At 29.8% G+C, this 13025-nt stretch overlaps 1 protein-coding gene across 2 annotated transcripts; it reads right to left on the bottom strand.

The window, feature by feature from the left end:
- Nucleotides 1-299: 299 nt before the first annotated feature.
- LOC126772719 (tetraspanin-5) lies at nt 300-11686 on the bottom strand. 2 transcript variants are annotated; one of them, XM_050493248.1, is made up of 9 exons: nt 11448-11686; nt 10767-10887; nt 8202-8275; nt 7699-7773; nt 7489-7587; nt 6574-6753; nt 5515-5628; nt 4547-4663; nt 300-4158 (listed from the first exon to the last, which is right to left on the bottom strand). In XM_050493248.1, the coding sequence occupies exons 1-9, from the start codon at nt 11535-11537 to the stop codon at nt 4090-4092; spliced, it is 939 nt and encodes a 312-aa protein (XP_050349205.1). In that variant the 5' UTR covers nt 11538-11686; the 3' UTR covers nt 300-4089. The 2 variants fall into 2 exon arrangements, with proteins under 2 accessions (XP_050349205.1, XP_050349204.1); XM_050493247.1 differs by lacking the exon at nt 5515-5628.
- Between the last annotated feature and the right edge of the window lie 1339 nt (nt 11687-13025).

The raw sequence follows: 13025 nt of genomic DNA, 5'->3' as shown, positions 1-13025 counted from the left end.
GCATTTTTCAATGATCTATATAAGAATTTACCCAATAAATTCTATTGGCAAAAACCGCGGACTCAGGAACTCCAGATCCCATTCCGTATAAGATCAGTCGACCAATGAGGCAAGTAAATTGTGAATGAAATAAATAACCTATTATGATTATAAAAACATAGCTTTTATTTCCAGTTATAAAATCTACATTTACAATTTTAAAGTAAATACTATTTATATATTTTTACGTAAGCTATTTTTGTACATACATTTTTGAAATTATATACACGTTTTTGAAAGGGAAAATAAAACAATCACTAAGCATTTTATACTTTATTTTCGTAAAAAATATGTTGTTTTTTATTAATTCCATACGAAATAATATGACATCCTAAGCTATTCTGAAAAACACGTAATATACTAAATACATGGCGATTTTACACTGAATAAATCAATCTCATGTAAACTTATTCGTACTAACCATTACAAAAAGTATACAAAAAATATATATAATTAAAGTTAATTAATACATTCAACATTTGCATGGTTCAAAATTAAAAACGGTTATTTTTGTTAATTACACAATGATAGGCAAATGAGTCACTAACAGGAAGTGTCAATAGAACCCTTGGAAAATTAGAATAGTTCACACAGAAACGTCAATTTTGTCTAAACAAACAAGTTTGCACAGATAAATAATAATATTATAAATTACAGATCAACAAATTAAAAAAAAGTTTTTTTTTTTTAATTTCACACGTTTAATATAATAGTTGTTACACTAAGTATATAAAAGAATTATTTTAATCCTAATCTAGAATTACAAAAAAGGCAATATAGTTAATCTTATTTATAAGCACAAAATGAGATTGTAACAATATATAAATACTGTAAGGCAGTGTATACACGGAATATTTAAAACCGATCGACTATAAGAGATCATCGACTACAAATTTAAGTATACGAAATATTATTGTCCTGTTATTTGAGGAATATGCAAAGGAATGTTGTTTAAGGCAAACACGGTGATTATAAGACTATAATGAGGTCTATTTTACAACTTCTCGAACTAGTTTTGTTCATATTCAATATCCAGTTTCATGTGAGAGCTACAACGCATATCTGTAAGAACATATTTTCGTGACTCATTCGTGAAATTTTATAACAAACTTGATTAAAACGGTTTATTGCTATAATTATTATAATCAACGTCGCAAATCACTTTTTGACATATTACGTTCGTTTTTTGAGGTAAGTTTCGAATTTGTATACAGAAAAGTTCTACTGGACTCGCATACTCGCGGTTCTTTACTAAATGTTATGTAAGAAGTTTTTTTGTTCTTGTAATATTTCCATCGATTTTTTTTATACATATAATAGGAAGGCGAACGGGCATATGGGCCAACTGATGGTAAGTGGTCACCAAAGCCCATAGACGCACCACCAACCTTGGGAACTAAGATGTTATGTCCCTTGTGCCTGTAATTACACTGGCCAACTCACCCTCCAAACGGAAACACAACAATACCAAGTACTGCTGTTTTGCGATAGAATATCTGATGAGTGGGTGGTACCTAACCAGACGAGCTTGCACAAAGCTCTACCACCAGTAAAATTATTAGAATTGAATATTATTAGTTTAATTAAATATTCTAAACGATCAATAATAGTTTAAATTTTAATGTATACGATACAAGGATTAAAATGACATATCAGGATACTGGACAGGTGGAAGACATTGCAACACCACTTATTAATACCCTACAACTATTTTATCTAATTTTATAACAATATTAAGATTAACACTTCACATATTTTGGATGGAATTTTTAGTTATAATATTTACTTATGAGAAAAAATACAGAATATTAAAAATATTTTGTAAAACAGACCTCATGATACCTTTTAATAATTAAAGATAGCTTAGTGATGGTTCGTTATTTTCTCAATTAGTCTAAAACAACAGTTATTTATATATACATATATATTAGTTATATGTCCATATTCAAAATATTCGCAATAAATGAAAAACTATCAACGATTTTAACACTACAAAATATATAAAGTCTTAAACACTCAATATTAAACAATTATATTGTAAATAATATCATAACATAATACTTCCTAATTGTGCGATATTTGTAAATAAATTATGCGTCCAAATTCACATTATCAATAATTTCCACGTCTTATAATTAAATGACAAAATAAATTTTATAAATTGAATTGAGTATTTCCTAATCACTAAAGAGTTAATCTTATATAGTAATACTTTAAATATTTTATAACTAATCATATTGTCAGCCATTATTCTCCTGCAGCTCATATCACGACCCTAAATGCATAAAAATATCTCCGCCATCTTAACATCTGAGATTTTAAATCGTGTGAAGGCAAATCATCTCGGTTGCCAAGAATTTTCAGTACAACAATGCACGAATAAGTCATACATTTTCGGCCTTACTTATAAACGTTAATTAGAAGATCATAAGTTAAACAGTGATCTCTCTCTATCTGTCATCCTTGATTTGACATTTGAATGACAAAGACACAGCATTGTTTAACTAATAACACCTTACACAATATTTAATAAAGGCATTTTATGTTTAAGAACACTTTGATGGTGCCTGAAAATTATTGGCCAGCAACAATTCATCTAATATTGTCCTTGAAAAAAATTGCCTATATTTTGGCATTGGCCTTGTAAATTCTGAAACCCGCAGCAACCTTATTATGAATATTATTTCGTTTTACAATTACCTCTACAGCTTCAACATTGTTTCATATACATATAGATCTATAATACTTTAATTCCAATACTAAATTCATCTCACAGCTCCCGTTAAGGCTTAATGGACATTAATTGAACACACAATGACACTAATCGACTTCAATACTTACATTTGTAACAAAATACAGCAAAATGTAACTATATGAATACATTTGAGGCCGTAACAGCCTGTGAAAGTCCCACTGCTGGGCTTAAGGCCTCCTCTCCCATTTTGAGGAACAGGTTTGAATTTTATTCCACCACGCTGCTCCAATGCAACCAGCGTTGGTGGAATACACATGTGGCAGAATTTCAGTGAAATTAGACACATGCAGGTTTCCTCACAATATTTTTCTTCACCGTAAAACACGAGAAAAATTATAATCACAAATTAAGCACATGAAAATTCAGTGGTGCTTGCCCGGGTTTGAACCCACGATATTATTTGAAGGCTACATAGTATTATCAACTATTACTTTCAACCATTGAAACAGAATTACATCGAAGAAATGTTTTAAAAATATAAATTAATTTATATTGAAGTCGAAAACACGCTGAATATTTATAACAACAATTTCATTAACAACAATTAAGCATAGACGCTTGAGGAATAGAAATTTCAAGATAAAGAGGTTGGATAGATTTTTTTTTTTATCACCGAAGCCGTAGGGATAGCAAGATGAAATTAATCTTTTAACAGTGAAACGAACTTAGTTTTATAGATTAATAATTATACAGTAAAATGACAACACTCAATTTATGAAGTTTAAATACTGGCAGGTTTTATTTAACGGCAGTATTTTTTCTTTTTCAAATTAATGAAAATCAATTTTAAGTACAAAATAGTTTCTTTTTTTTTTATTATAAGAAAATTTTACACTGCCAATATTAGTATAAATGTGATATGAATTGACATCGTATTTATTATTACTAAAAAACCATATGAAATAGAAACTAAATAAAAAAAAATCGGAGAAAACAGAAATTTAAAAAATATATAAATTTGATAAGCGTTAAAAACGTCTGTTTATTATATTTATCCAAAGGATAATGTTTTTAATGAGTTAAAAAAAAGAATTATATTGATGAATAACAATATTTTCATCAATTCATATCACATTAAAACCAAGCATATATAAATCACAAATAAAATTCATGAGATTCAATAGATATTTCTTAAACAAATAATTTTTATGTATCGAATTTGGTCAGAAATATTTGAGTTAGAAATGAATTCAGTTAGGGGTTGAGAGATGTGTCATACCATCAGAGGGCGGAGTACGGGCGGGAGGGCCGAGGGTGCGCGCGTCGCATCACACCGCCGCAGGAGACGCTGATTGTCAGTGCCACTTCGCCTTCTGGGCGAATATGTCCGCCCGTAGGTTCTGAGCGAAGCAGATGCCGAGGATCTGCTCGGAAAAGTATAGCTTGTATCAATTTTATTTCGCTTTTTCCTTATGTAGATAGCAGTTAGGACTGACATTTGTAAAATTGATAATTTAATTTCAAACGTTTTGACCTTGAAAACCCAAAAATTCTCTTAACATACATACGAAACACGATCGTCTATATTGTAACGATGTTGTACGTAACACTATCAAATGTTTTAAATAACAATTAAAAACAAGCCTTTTCCTGTCTCTCACGTGGTAACAAAAAAATTGGATATCAAAATTAACATAGAAGGAAAAGTAAAGCAGTAGGAGCCGCATACAAAATTATATATAGCAAATGTAGTCTATACCAAGCGTAAACATTACGTTACGGTAATAAGTGCACCTACAAAATAAAACTTACTTGTGCAAAAGCGGTACAAACAGCGGACGTGGCTACAATCAACAGATTGTGGTCGAACCACTCCTCAGCAGCCTCTAGACAACCCTTGTCATATATTATCTTAGCTATGTCAAAACTCTAGAACAAAAGAAAACTAAATGTAAATAACAACACGAGCTAAGTGCAAATAATTACAGTATTAATACAGACAGACAAATGTTTGTCATTTATATCAATAACGTACATTAGATCTGTCCGTTGGAAAAAAAATCGCTTAATGTCAATCGTCTAAGCGTGTTGCTGGTTTCACTCAGAAGAAACAAATTGGAAAAGTTCCAAAGAAAACATATAAATTAAGAAGATAAATCAAAGTTTCACTTTTGGTTGCAAGGCTTTGTACAGCCTGATAGATATACTAGCTGGACTCATTCAAACTCATCAATTAAACTACCGTTAATAACAATACTTACTATCGGTGGGTAGGTGTGTGTGCAATAGAAACAGGCACGCATACTTACACAGAATGATTGCAAATCGCACTGCCTATATAACAGACTGTATATACAATATACATATATTCCAATTATTACAATTTAAATTGCCAGAAGTGACCAATACACATACAAAGACAAAATGAAAACCAACTTTTGGGTCGACTTCTGTCCCCTATCAAAAATATAAATTATAAAATCTAATAACAAATTAAGTTTCAACTCGCGACCGTAACGAACGCTTATAACTTACCTTACCTTGTAAGTGTATATATTGGTATAATTTTTGAGTAAGCTGTGCATCACAAACGAAATACACATCAATATATTAAGTAGACTACTTTTCCTAAAGCGGTTGTGACGCAACAAAATGACAGCGCAACTACAAACTTAACGGACGATTCCGCTTTATTATCCAGTAACAATTTAAAAAAAAGCAGTGCAATTCCACAAAAATTACGCATAAAATGCTTAAATTTAACGAGGGTCACTGGGAACCTTTAATGCGAGCGGTCCCAGTACTGCGGCCGCGACGGATGCGAAATGTCGCTGAAGCCAGTCTTCCCCCGCGACCAGACATCCGCGCTCGTGGATCACGCGCTCACTCCCTTGCTATATTTATATTTGAAATGAAAATAAATGTTTCTTGTACCTTTCACGTTCGTACACCATTTATCCGAAGGCTATGAAACTTTGATTTGTACGCATGCGAAATTTTGCTTAATTCTGACAGCTATTTCAAGATACAAGGTCGAAAATTCCACAGAAAACATTGTAAATAAAATAACAAACATGTTCTAATCTTTTCTTCTTCTTTGATCTAAATCTAGACTATAACAACACTGCTTTAGATAATTTCGTTTACCCATCCTGAACTTTTGTCATGCAAAGATTATCATATACTCGAATTAATGCAGATACATAACTGTTTCTTTCCTAGGCGGGATTTAATACTAATTTATACGTTTTCGACGATGTCTAAAGGACTGCCCTCTATCGGCCGTCTCTAGATCTTGATCTTCTCGCCCTTATAAATGATACTTTGTATTAAGATTTAAGTTACACCAAAAACTAGTTTCCACGTCTTCTGATTGGTACGAAAACTTCTTGACACAACTTTTGAACATATAAATTTTATGCCAAGAAAATTATGAAGACAAAAACCAATCAAATAAATCTAATCGCAGTTACAATGTCCTTTAAATGTTAAAGTAATGGATGCATTTATCGTGGATACAAAAAGTAACGTGATTTTGAACGTAAGTTATTTCCTTGTGATAAAGCAAAAGGTCTTAAGTTGCTGTACTTTTTATTTATAAAATTAATACTTAATACATTATCTATACACAAAAAAATAATACTATAATAATAAAATATGATGAGCGCATAAGTTTTCATATCTTTTTAAATACTATAATATTTACATACGACCTTTTGCAATTATACTTCCTATTTACTTACAATATATAAATAGTAAATATTAAACTCCAAATGTTGCTGTAGTTCCTTTGTACAAAAATATTATGTTATTCTTAATAATGTTATCAATAGACTCACGTAAGTAGGTTTCCTGACGTCATATCCGCACTGTTTATTCCTTATGATGTCCTGCGGTTTATTCCGACAGCAGCTGAAAGGCACACCGCACGCTTCGCGGGACCCGACCGCGCCACTTGAACAGTTGAAGTAGGCGTTACGATCCCAATCCCGGGGACCTTCGACACCACAACATTGAAGCTGAAAATAATAATCACGTATAATGACGAGCCGGTTGGCATGATTGGTAGATGGTGGGCTTTCGCATCACAGGTCACATTTGTGTGTATAGACATGTCTGTTTGTCCTGAGTCTGGTTGTAATTATCTATATAAGTATGTATTTACAAAAGAAAAGTAGTATATGTAGTATATCAGTTGTCTGGTTTCCATAGTACGAGCTCTGCTTAATTTGGGATCAGATGGCCTTGTGTGAATAATGTCCCAGGATATTCTATATATTATATTATAATAATATATGTATGATCATCATTCATATATTTCTTTTGCCCTTAGTCAAGTTTAGGTAACAGTTGAATATTCATCTTATGTTCAAAAGACGTATTTAACAACTAATTAAGTTAAAGAAATGTTAACCATCGCTTACATCACCATGCTCCACCAACCTTGGGAACTAAGATGTTATGTCCCTTGTGCCTGTAATTACACTGGCTCACTCGACCTTCAAACCGGAACACAACAATACCAAGTACTGCTGTTTTGCGGTAGAATATCTGATGAGCGTGTGGTATCTCCCAGGCGAGCTTGCACAATGCTCTACCACCATATTTGTTCTGTTATCTATTATAAATTCCTTAAATTGCCATTAACAATGAAGTCGATGTGAAAAATGTTATTTCAAAATTAAATTTCAAATTCGAAAAAGAACAAGTGTGTCCTTAGCTTCTGAAGATAATAAAAACATTTTTTAACAAACCCAATCTTCTTGGATCCAGTCAATCAAATTCTGCTGATCGGGATCTTCTCTATAATGTGTGATGAACGTCTGAAAACCGCTTGTCGCTTGTTGTTTTATCTGAAACAATTGCCGTGTATATTGCACAACTATATTTGAACAAACAGTAATACAGTATATTTTTTTTTCGATACATTAGTAATCGTTATATTAAAAAAAAATTCTATTTACCCAATCCTTAAACACAAAGAACAATATCCCAGCCGTCATTTCTGCCAATAGAAGAAGAGCGAGGAATACTGCATACTGAAAACAAAAACCATTCTGTGAATTACACAAATAATTTCTACCGATAACAATATTTACTACATCTAGACATAATAATCCATATGAAATACATCATTATTATCAATATTTTGCACATTTCTTTATATTATAATAATATATAAAATCAACAATATACACCACGAAAAGATACAAGTGTACATAACCTACATTTAAAAAAAATAGATTACAAAACAAAACACTACTCTTATACACAAATTTATGAAATATTTTGTTTTTTTTTTTTTTTTTTTAATTCTAATAACTTTATTACCAATTTCAAATAGAGAATAGTAAAATATTATTTAATATAGAATACATTTTTTTAAGAACTATTTGTATACAAATAGTATGAATAATTAATTAATTTCATGTTAAGGCCGATAAATTAATACAACAATTATACTAACACAAGCTAATAGGCACGTATTCTCACGCAAGGCACCCACGCATCCCGTGAAGCCAATTATAAATGTTATTGTACCTGGAAACAAATACAAAAAAAATATGCTTAAGCCACAAAACATTACAATTTATAATGATGACAATTTATATGAACACATTTATTAAAAATATATCTCACTAATTGACCTCTCAAAACACATGTTATTTGAATATTATTTAAATTAACTATAAATGTCTCATAAGAGGAAACTTTACATCTTAATCATCACCATTAAATTGTCATGTAGTAGTCCATTTGAGTGAAATTTAAAAACATACTCTTACTACTAATTAGTAACTGGTTTTATTTATAATATTAATCAAAATATATTTCCACAGAAAAAGTAAATATTGTAATAGATACTACTTTGAAAATATTAATTGATTTCAAAAATAGAACCATATGATTTAATTATATATTTCAAAATAAATTACATAACATTAAGAAAATTTAATTGTATGTGGTTAGAAACACACCTGATGAATCCCTTGAATTTAAATCTTTAATTAAGAATTTTTTTACAAGTGACTTTCTACTTGGCTTTACTAAGCTTGAAGAGGTACAAAGAATTTTTTTAACAGCTTGTAAAAAAAATTGGTTTTTAGATATTCTAGCCATGTGTTTTCCTTCTTCAATTAATTAAATTTACTATTTGTGAAAAATATACAATGATTTTAAAATAGCTGTGACAATAAACTATAATACCAAGCATTTCAAGCTTTCTAAATTAAATAAGGGAAAAAAAATTAAAAAAAAAAAACAAAAATCAAAATGCTTCAAACTAAAAACTCAAAGTGTTGGTTTTACTTGATTTATATCAGTATATAGATATATTTTACTATTGTTTTAATTATAACAGGCCCTATTTTTTCTTAAACTGTGCCTACATGTAACATGAAATGGACTATTTTTACAAATAATGTAAGTGAAATAAAAATGGTGCCTGCTCCTGGTATAATGAATCACATGTAATATCCATCGTGCCATAATTTATGACCAAATATAATATAACAAACACGAGGAACTTTTATATTTGTTCTAATTTATATGTATTTTGACAATGCTATTTTTAAGTACAAAATTACACATAGAGGAATGTTCCATATTAACATATGCTAATTGTTAGCATATCACTTTTGTTTTTTTTTTTTGACAATGGTATAAATTGTTTGAAAATTGTGTCATTATTGTAATCGTTCTTTGTTTGAGGTTAATTAACAAAACCTATTGTTAAAAAAAAATTCAAAGGCCATAACTTTAAATAAACTCTTTAAAAATTGTCTTTCGAGTTTAACCTAAATTTAAAATGAGGTTTAGTCTGCATTTAATAGGAGGATATTTGTTATATTTACGGGTTAATATGAATAGAAAAGTCTTCCTTTAGAAAAATACTACATACATTATCTGTCAAAAGCCTTTCAATTTAAATTGTTTGTAAAAGAATATATATATGTATATATATATCATCAGAATTTTAAAGCCCCTTCAAATATATGCAATTTTATCAGAAACTTCAATAAATATGAACAATATGATTACATTTTAGGCATTTTAACAAATTATATAAAAAGTGCAGTTTTTAAGGATAAACAAATGTTAATAAAATCAAAACTTTTCTTCAAAAAAACTTCAAGTTTTTAGATGTGGCTGATATTTGAAACATATCATTCTAAGCAAGAAACTATTTTAAGTTTGACAACATAGTTTTTGACATATGGGAATCATTGTGTGAGAATATAATAGTAATAAAATATATAATAATAATGACCTCTAGACCATTTTCAGCCATGGTGGCCAATCTCAAGAGAGATTAGCCACATGCGCAGGACATATTATAGCTGTACACAAGTGTTTGAGCGAACACTGGCGCACTCTCTATTCCCTAACTCTCATAATCCAATGGGACGGGAATCGGACACATCCAGAAACAGTTCAGGAGCAGGACCAATCATTTTACATGCTTTCAGAGGTATGAGAGTGTACACACTTCGGCTGCTACTGAGAATATTCAATGGAAAAACTCAATAACTTTTTAGTGGCCCAACCTATGATTTGAACCCAGGACCTCCGGGGCTGCAGCCTTACGTGTAGCCACTAGACCAATGAATCAGTCCAAATATATATCTCGAATAGATATTTACTCTATTTTTCAAAAATTACCTTATAATTTAGAACATTTGTAATTTGTTTTTTTTTTTATATTTATTTACGTTGAAACTTATAAGATATATAAAAGATATATCAAATTTCGAAAAAATTCTATAATAACTTTAAATATTCATATAAAAAATAATTTATATTACAAGGGGCATTAACGTTATGACTATTATTTTAAAGGCTATAAATATCCAAACCAAAAATATAAAATATAGATATAATATGGAGCTAGTTATGTACTAATAATTCTAACAGTAAATATAGTGTTATAAACCATGTGTCATAACATTATTTTTCATATAAATGTATCACAACTGCTAATATTATTAAATATAATAATATCATTTAAAGTATGACTACCAAATGTACTTACCGACACATATTAAAATGAATGCTGGATCCAAAGCAATATTAGTCAAGCGAGACAAGTTATTGAATGTATCTTTCTCTGTCCATGCCCATATGCCCACAGCCAACACAATAAGACCCAGGAACTGTAAGGGACAATAACAGGAAATGTTTTCAATTTGTTTTTCCATATAAATTAGATAAATTCACTGCATATACTGAAACTATTTAGGACAAGAAAAATAAAATCAAAGTATTCTTTGTAACTTGATAAAACTAAATTCAGTTACAGACTAATATATAATATATTAACCAGTTAATAAGAATTTAAAAACCAGTTAATACTTTGATAAAAAATAAGACCAAATTATTATATTATTTCATAACACGGACACGGTTTCTTTGTTTTGAAAATGTGAAATATATAACGAAAGTTTATAAATAAATTACTGTTCGGATATAAATTCTTAAAATGTAGTTATTATTGTTGTCTCTTGTAGTTTTTCGTATAAATTTCACACAGTAATTTAAAAATACTAGGCCATTTGCGATTTGAATCATAAATCCTTGTTGATTTAGTGAATGCAGCCTTGACTTTACTACAAAGACAACATAACTGAAAACCTTTATATCCGAATATTTAAATTACTCATGAAACAGCATTGATTACAATATTCATTTTAAGATTACTGAATGTATAACTTACCCAAAATAATACATTTACTCCAAAAATTACATATTTTAAACAACAGCTGACTTCGGTCGTGTCACGTCGATATTTTCTGATGCTGGGCATTTTTTAATCTAATTAATCATGTCCAGAGAAATTAGTTAACTAAACTTTATAAAGAATAAAGGAAAGAAAAATATCTAGTTCTACATTTGCTTTATTTTAAAATTATTTACAGCTTTTGCAATAATAAACAGCAAGTAGGCCAAAGGCCAACCAACTAGAATGGAATGACTGAATGACGAACGCGCTCGCGTCAAAAATATAAATAAGTTCGTCATCTGTGGAACAAATTATAGATTAAATATTTTTAGGTTGAATCGATTTTCAGTTTGAAGCATTGAAATAAAATCTAAATTACAACTCGCTCCTTAGTAGTATTTAAAAACGCTTATAGTTACACTAAATTATTATATTATTAAGTTATACAAAAAAGATATAATTTAGAGGCACTTATGTATGTTCGTCATGTATCATTATATAAATAATGGTAAGACATGAGACTATATTTTAGTACTAATAATTTTGAAGATATCTTAGGAAGGCGTATATTTTTTTGAATTCTTCAAAAATAATGTTGTCGATTTCCTAATGCAAAGCCTAGTAAAATATTTAAAAATAAATGTTATTACTTTGAAAACTTCATCAATATAAAATTATTCTGCCTTGTTTTCTATTATTTTTATGTAAGAGGGCGCATACGTGCAGTAGGCTCACCTAAGTAACTACTTATTACCGTCGATGGACATGTGGCATGTTTTTAAGATGTTGCTTAAAGAAGTCTTTAATCCAAATATAGGCATTTAAATATAAATTGTATCTGTTTTATTTTGATAATAAAGTCAAAAGTCAAAGTCAAAAATCTTTATTCAATGTAGAAGCGTTACACTTGCTTATTGATTGTCATAAATCTACCACCAGTTCGGAAATAATACACCTGAGACCTGAGAAGAACCGGCGAAAGAAACTCAGCGGTATTTTTTTATATTTATTGCCTTTACAATAAGTAATATACAACAATAGCCAAACTATATATACCTTTTTTATTTGAAATAACCTGGAGGCGATCGTTTCATTCCCAGGGTGTGCAATCATATAAAAAGTCATCGGATGTGTAATATCATTTAGCACACAAGCGTTCCTTAACGATTCTTTTAAATTTCACAATTGAATATTTTTAAACGTTTTCTGGGATTCTGTTGTAAAAGCGTATACATTGTCTCATAAAAGACTTACTAACCCTGTGTAATCTGGTAATAGTGGTTGTAAGTTTATACTTGTTCCTGGTGTTAACAGTATGTACGTCACAATTTCTAAGAAAATCTTTTATGTTTTTGCATACATACATAACATTATCAAATATATGTTGGGAAGCGACAGTCATTATTTTAATTTCTTTAAATTTACATCTTTGTGAATCTTTTGGGCCCAGGTTATAAATTGCACTAATAGCCCTCTTCTGCAGTACAAAAATCATATTAATATCGGCTGCATTACCCCAGAGTAGAATGCAATAAGACATTATACTGTAGAAATAACTAAAATACACTAGGC

Source organism: Nymphalis io, chromosome 13, assembly GCF_905147045.1.
Source record: "Nymphalis io chromosome 13, ilAglIoxx1.1, whole genome shotgun sequence".
Classification (NCBI taxonomy): domain Eukaryota; kingdom Metazoa; phylum Arthropoda; class Insecta; order Lepidoptera; family Nymphalidae; genus Nymphalis; species Nymphalis io.
Note: the sequence above shows the minus strand (reverse complement) of the source record. Positions and strands in the feature narration are given on the sequence as shown.

Coding starts and splice junctions, on each gene's coding strand:
- LOC126772719 (XM_050493248.1), bottom strand. CDS start 11,537: ATGCCCAGCATCAGAAAATATCGACGTGACACGACCGAAGTCAGCTGT. Junction 10,888..11,447: donor GAGTAAATGTATTATTTTGG/GTAAGTTATACA, acceptor TGTCCCTTACAG/TTCCTGGGTCTTATTGTGTT. Junction 4,159..4,546: donor TTTGTACCGCTTTTGCACAA/GTAAGTTTTATT, acceptor TTTTCCGAGCAG/ATCCTCGGCATCTGCTTCGC.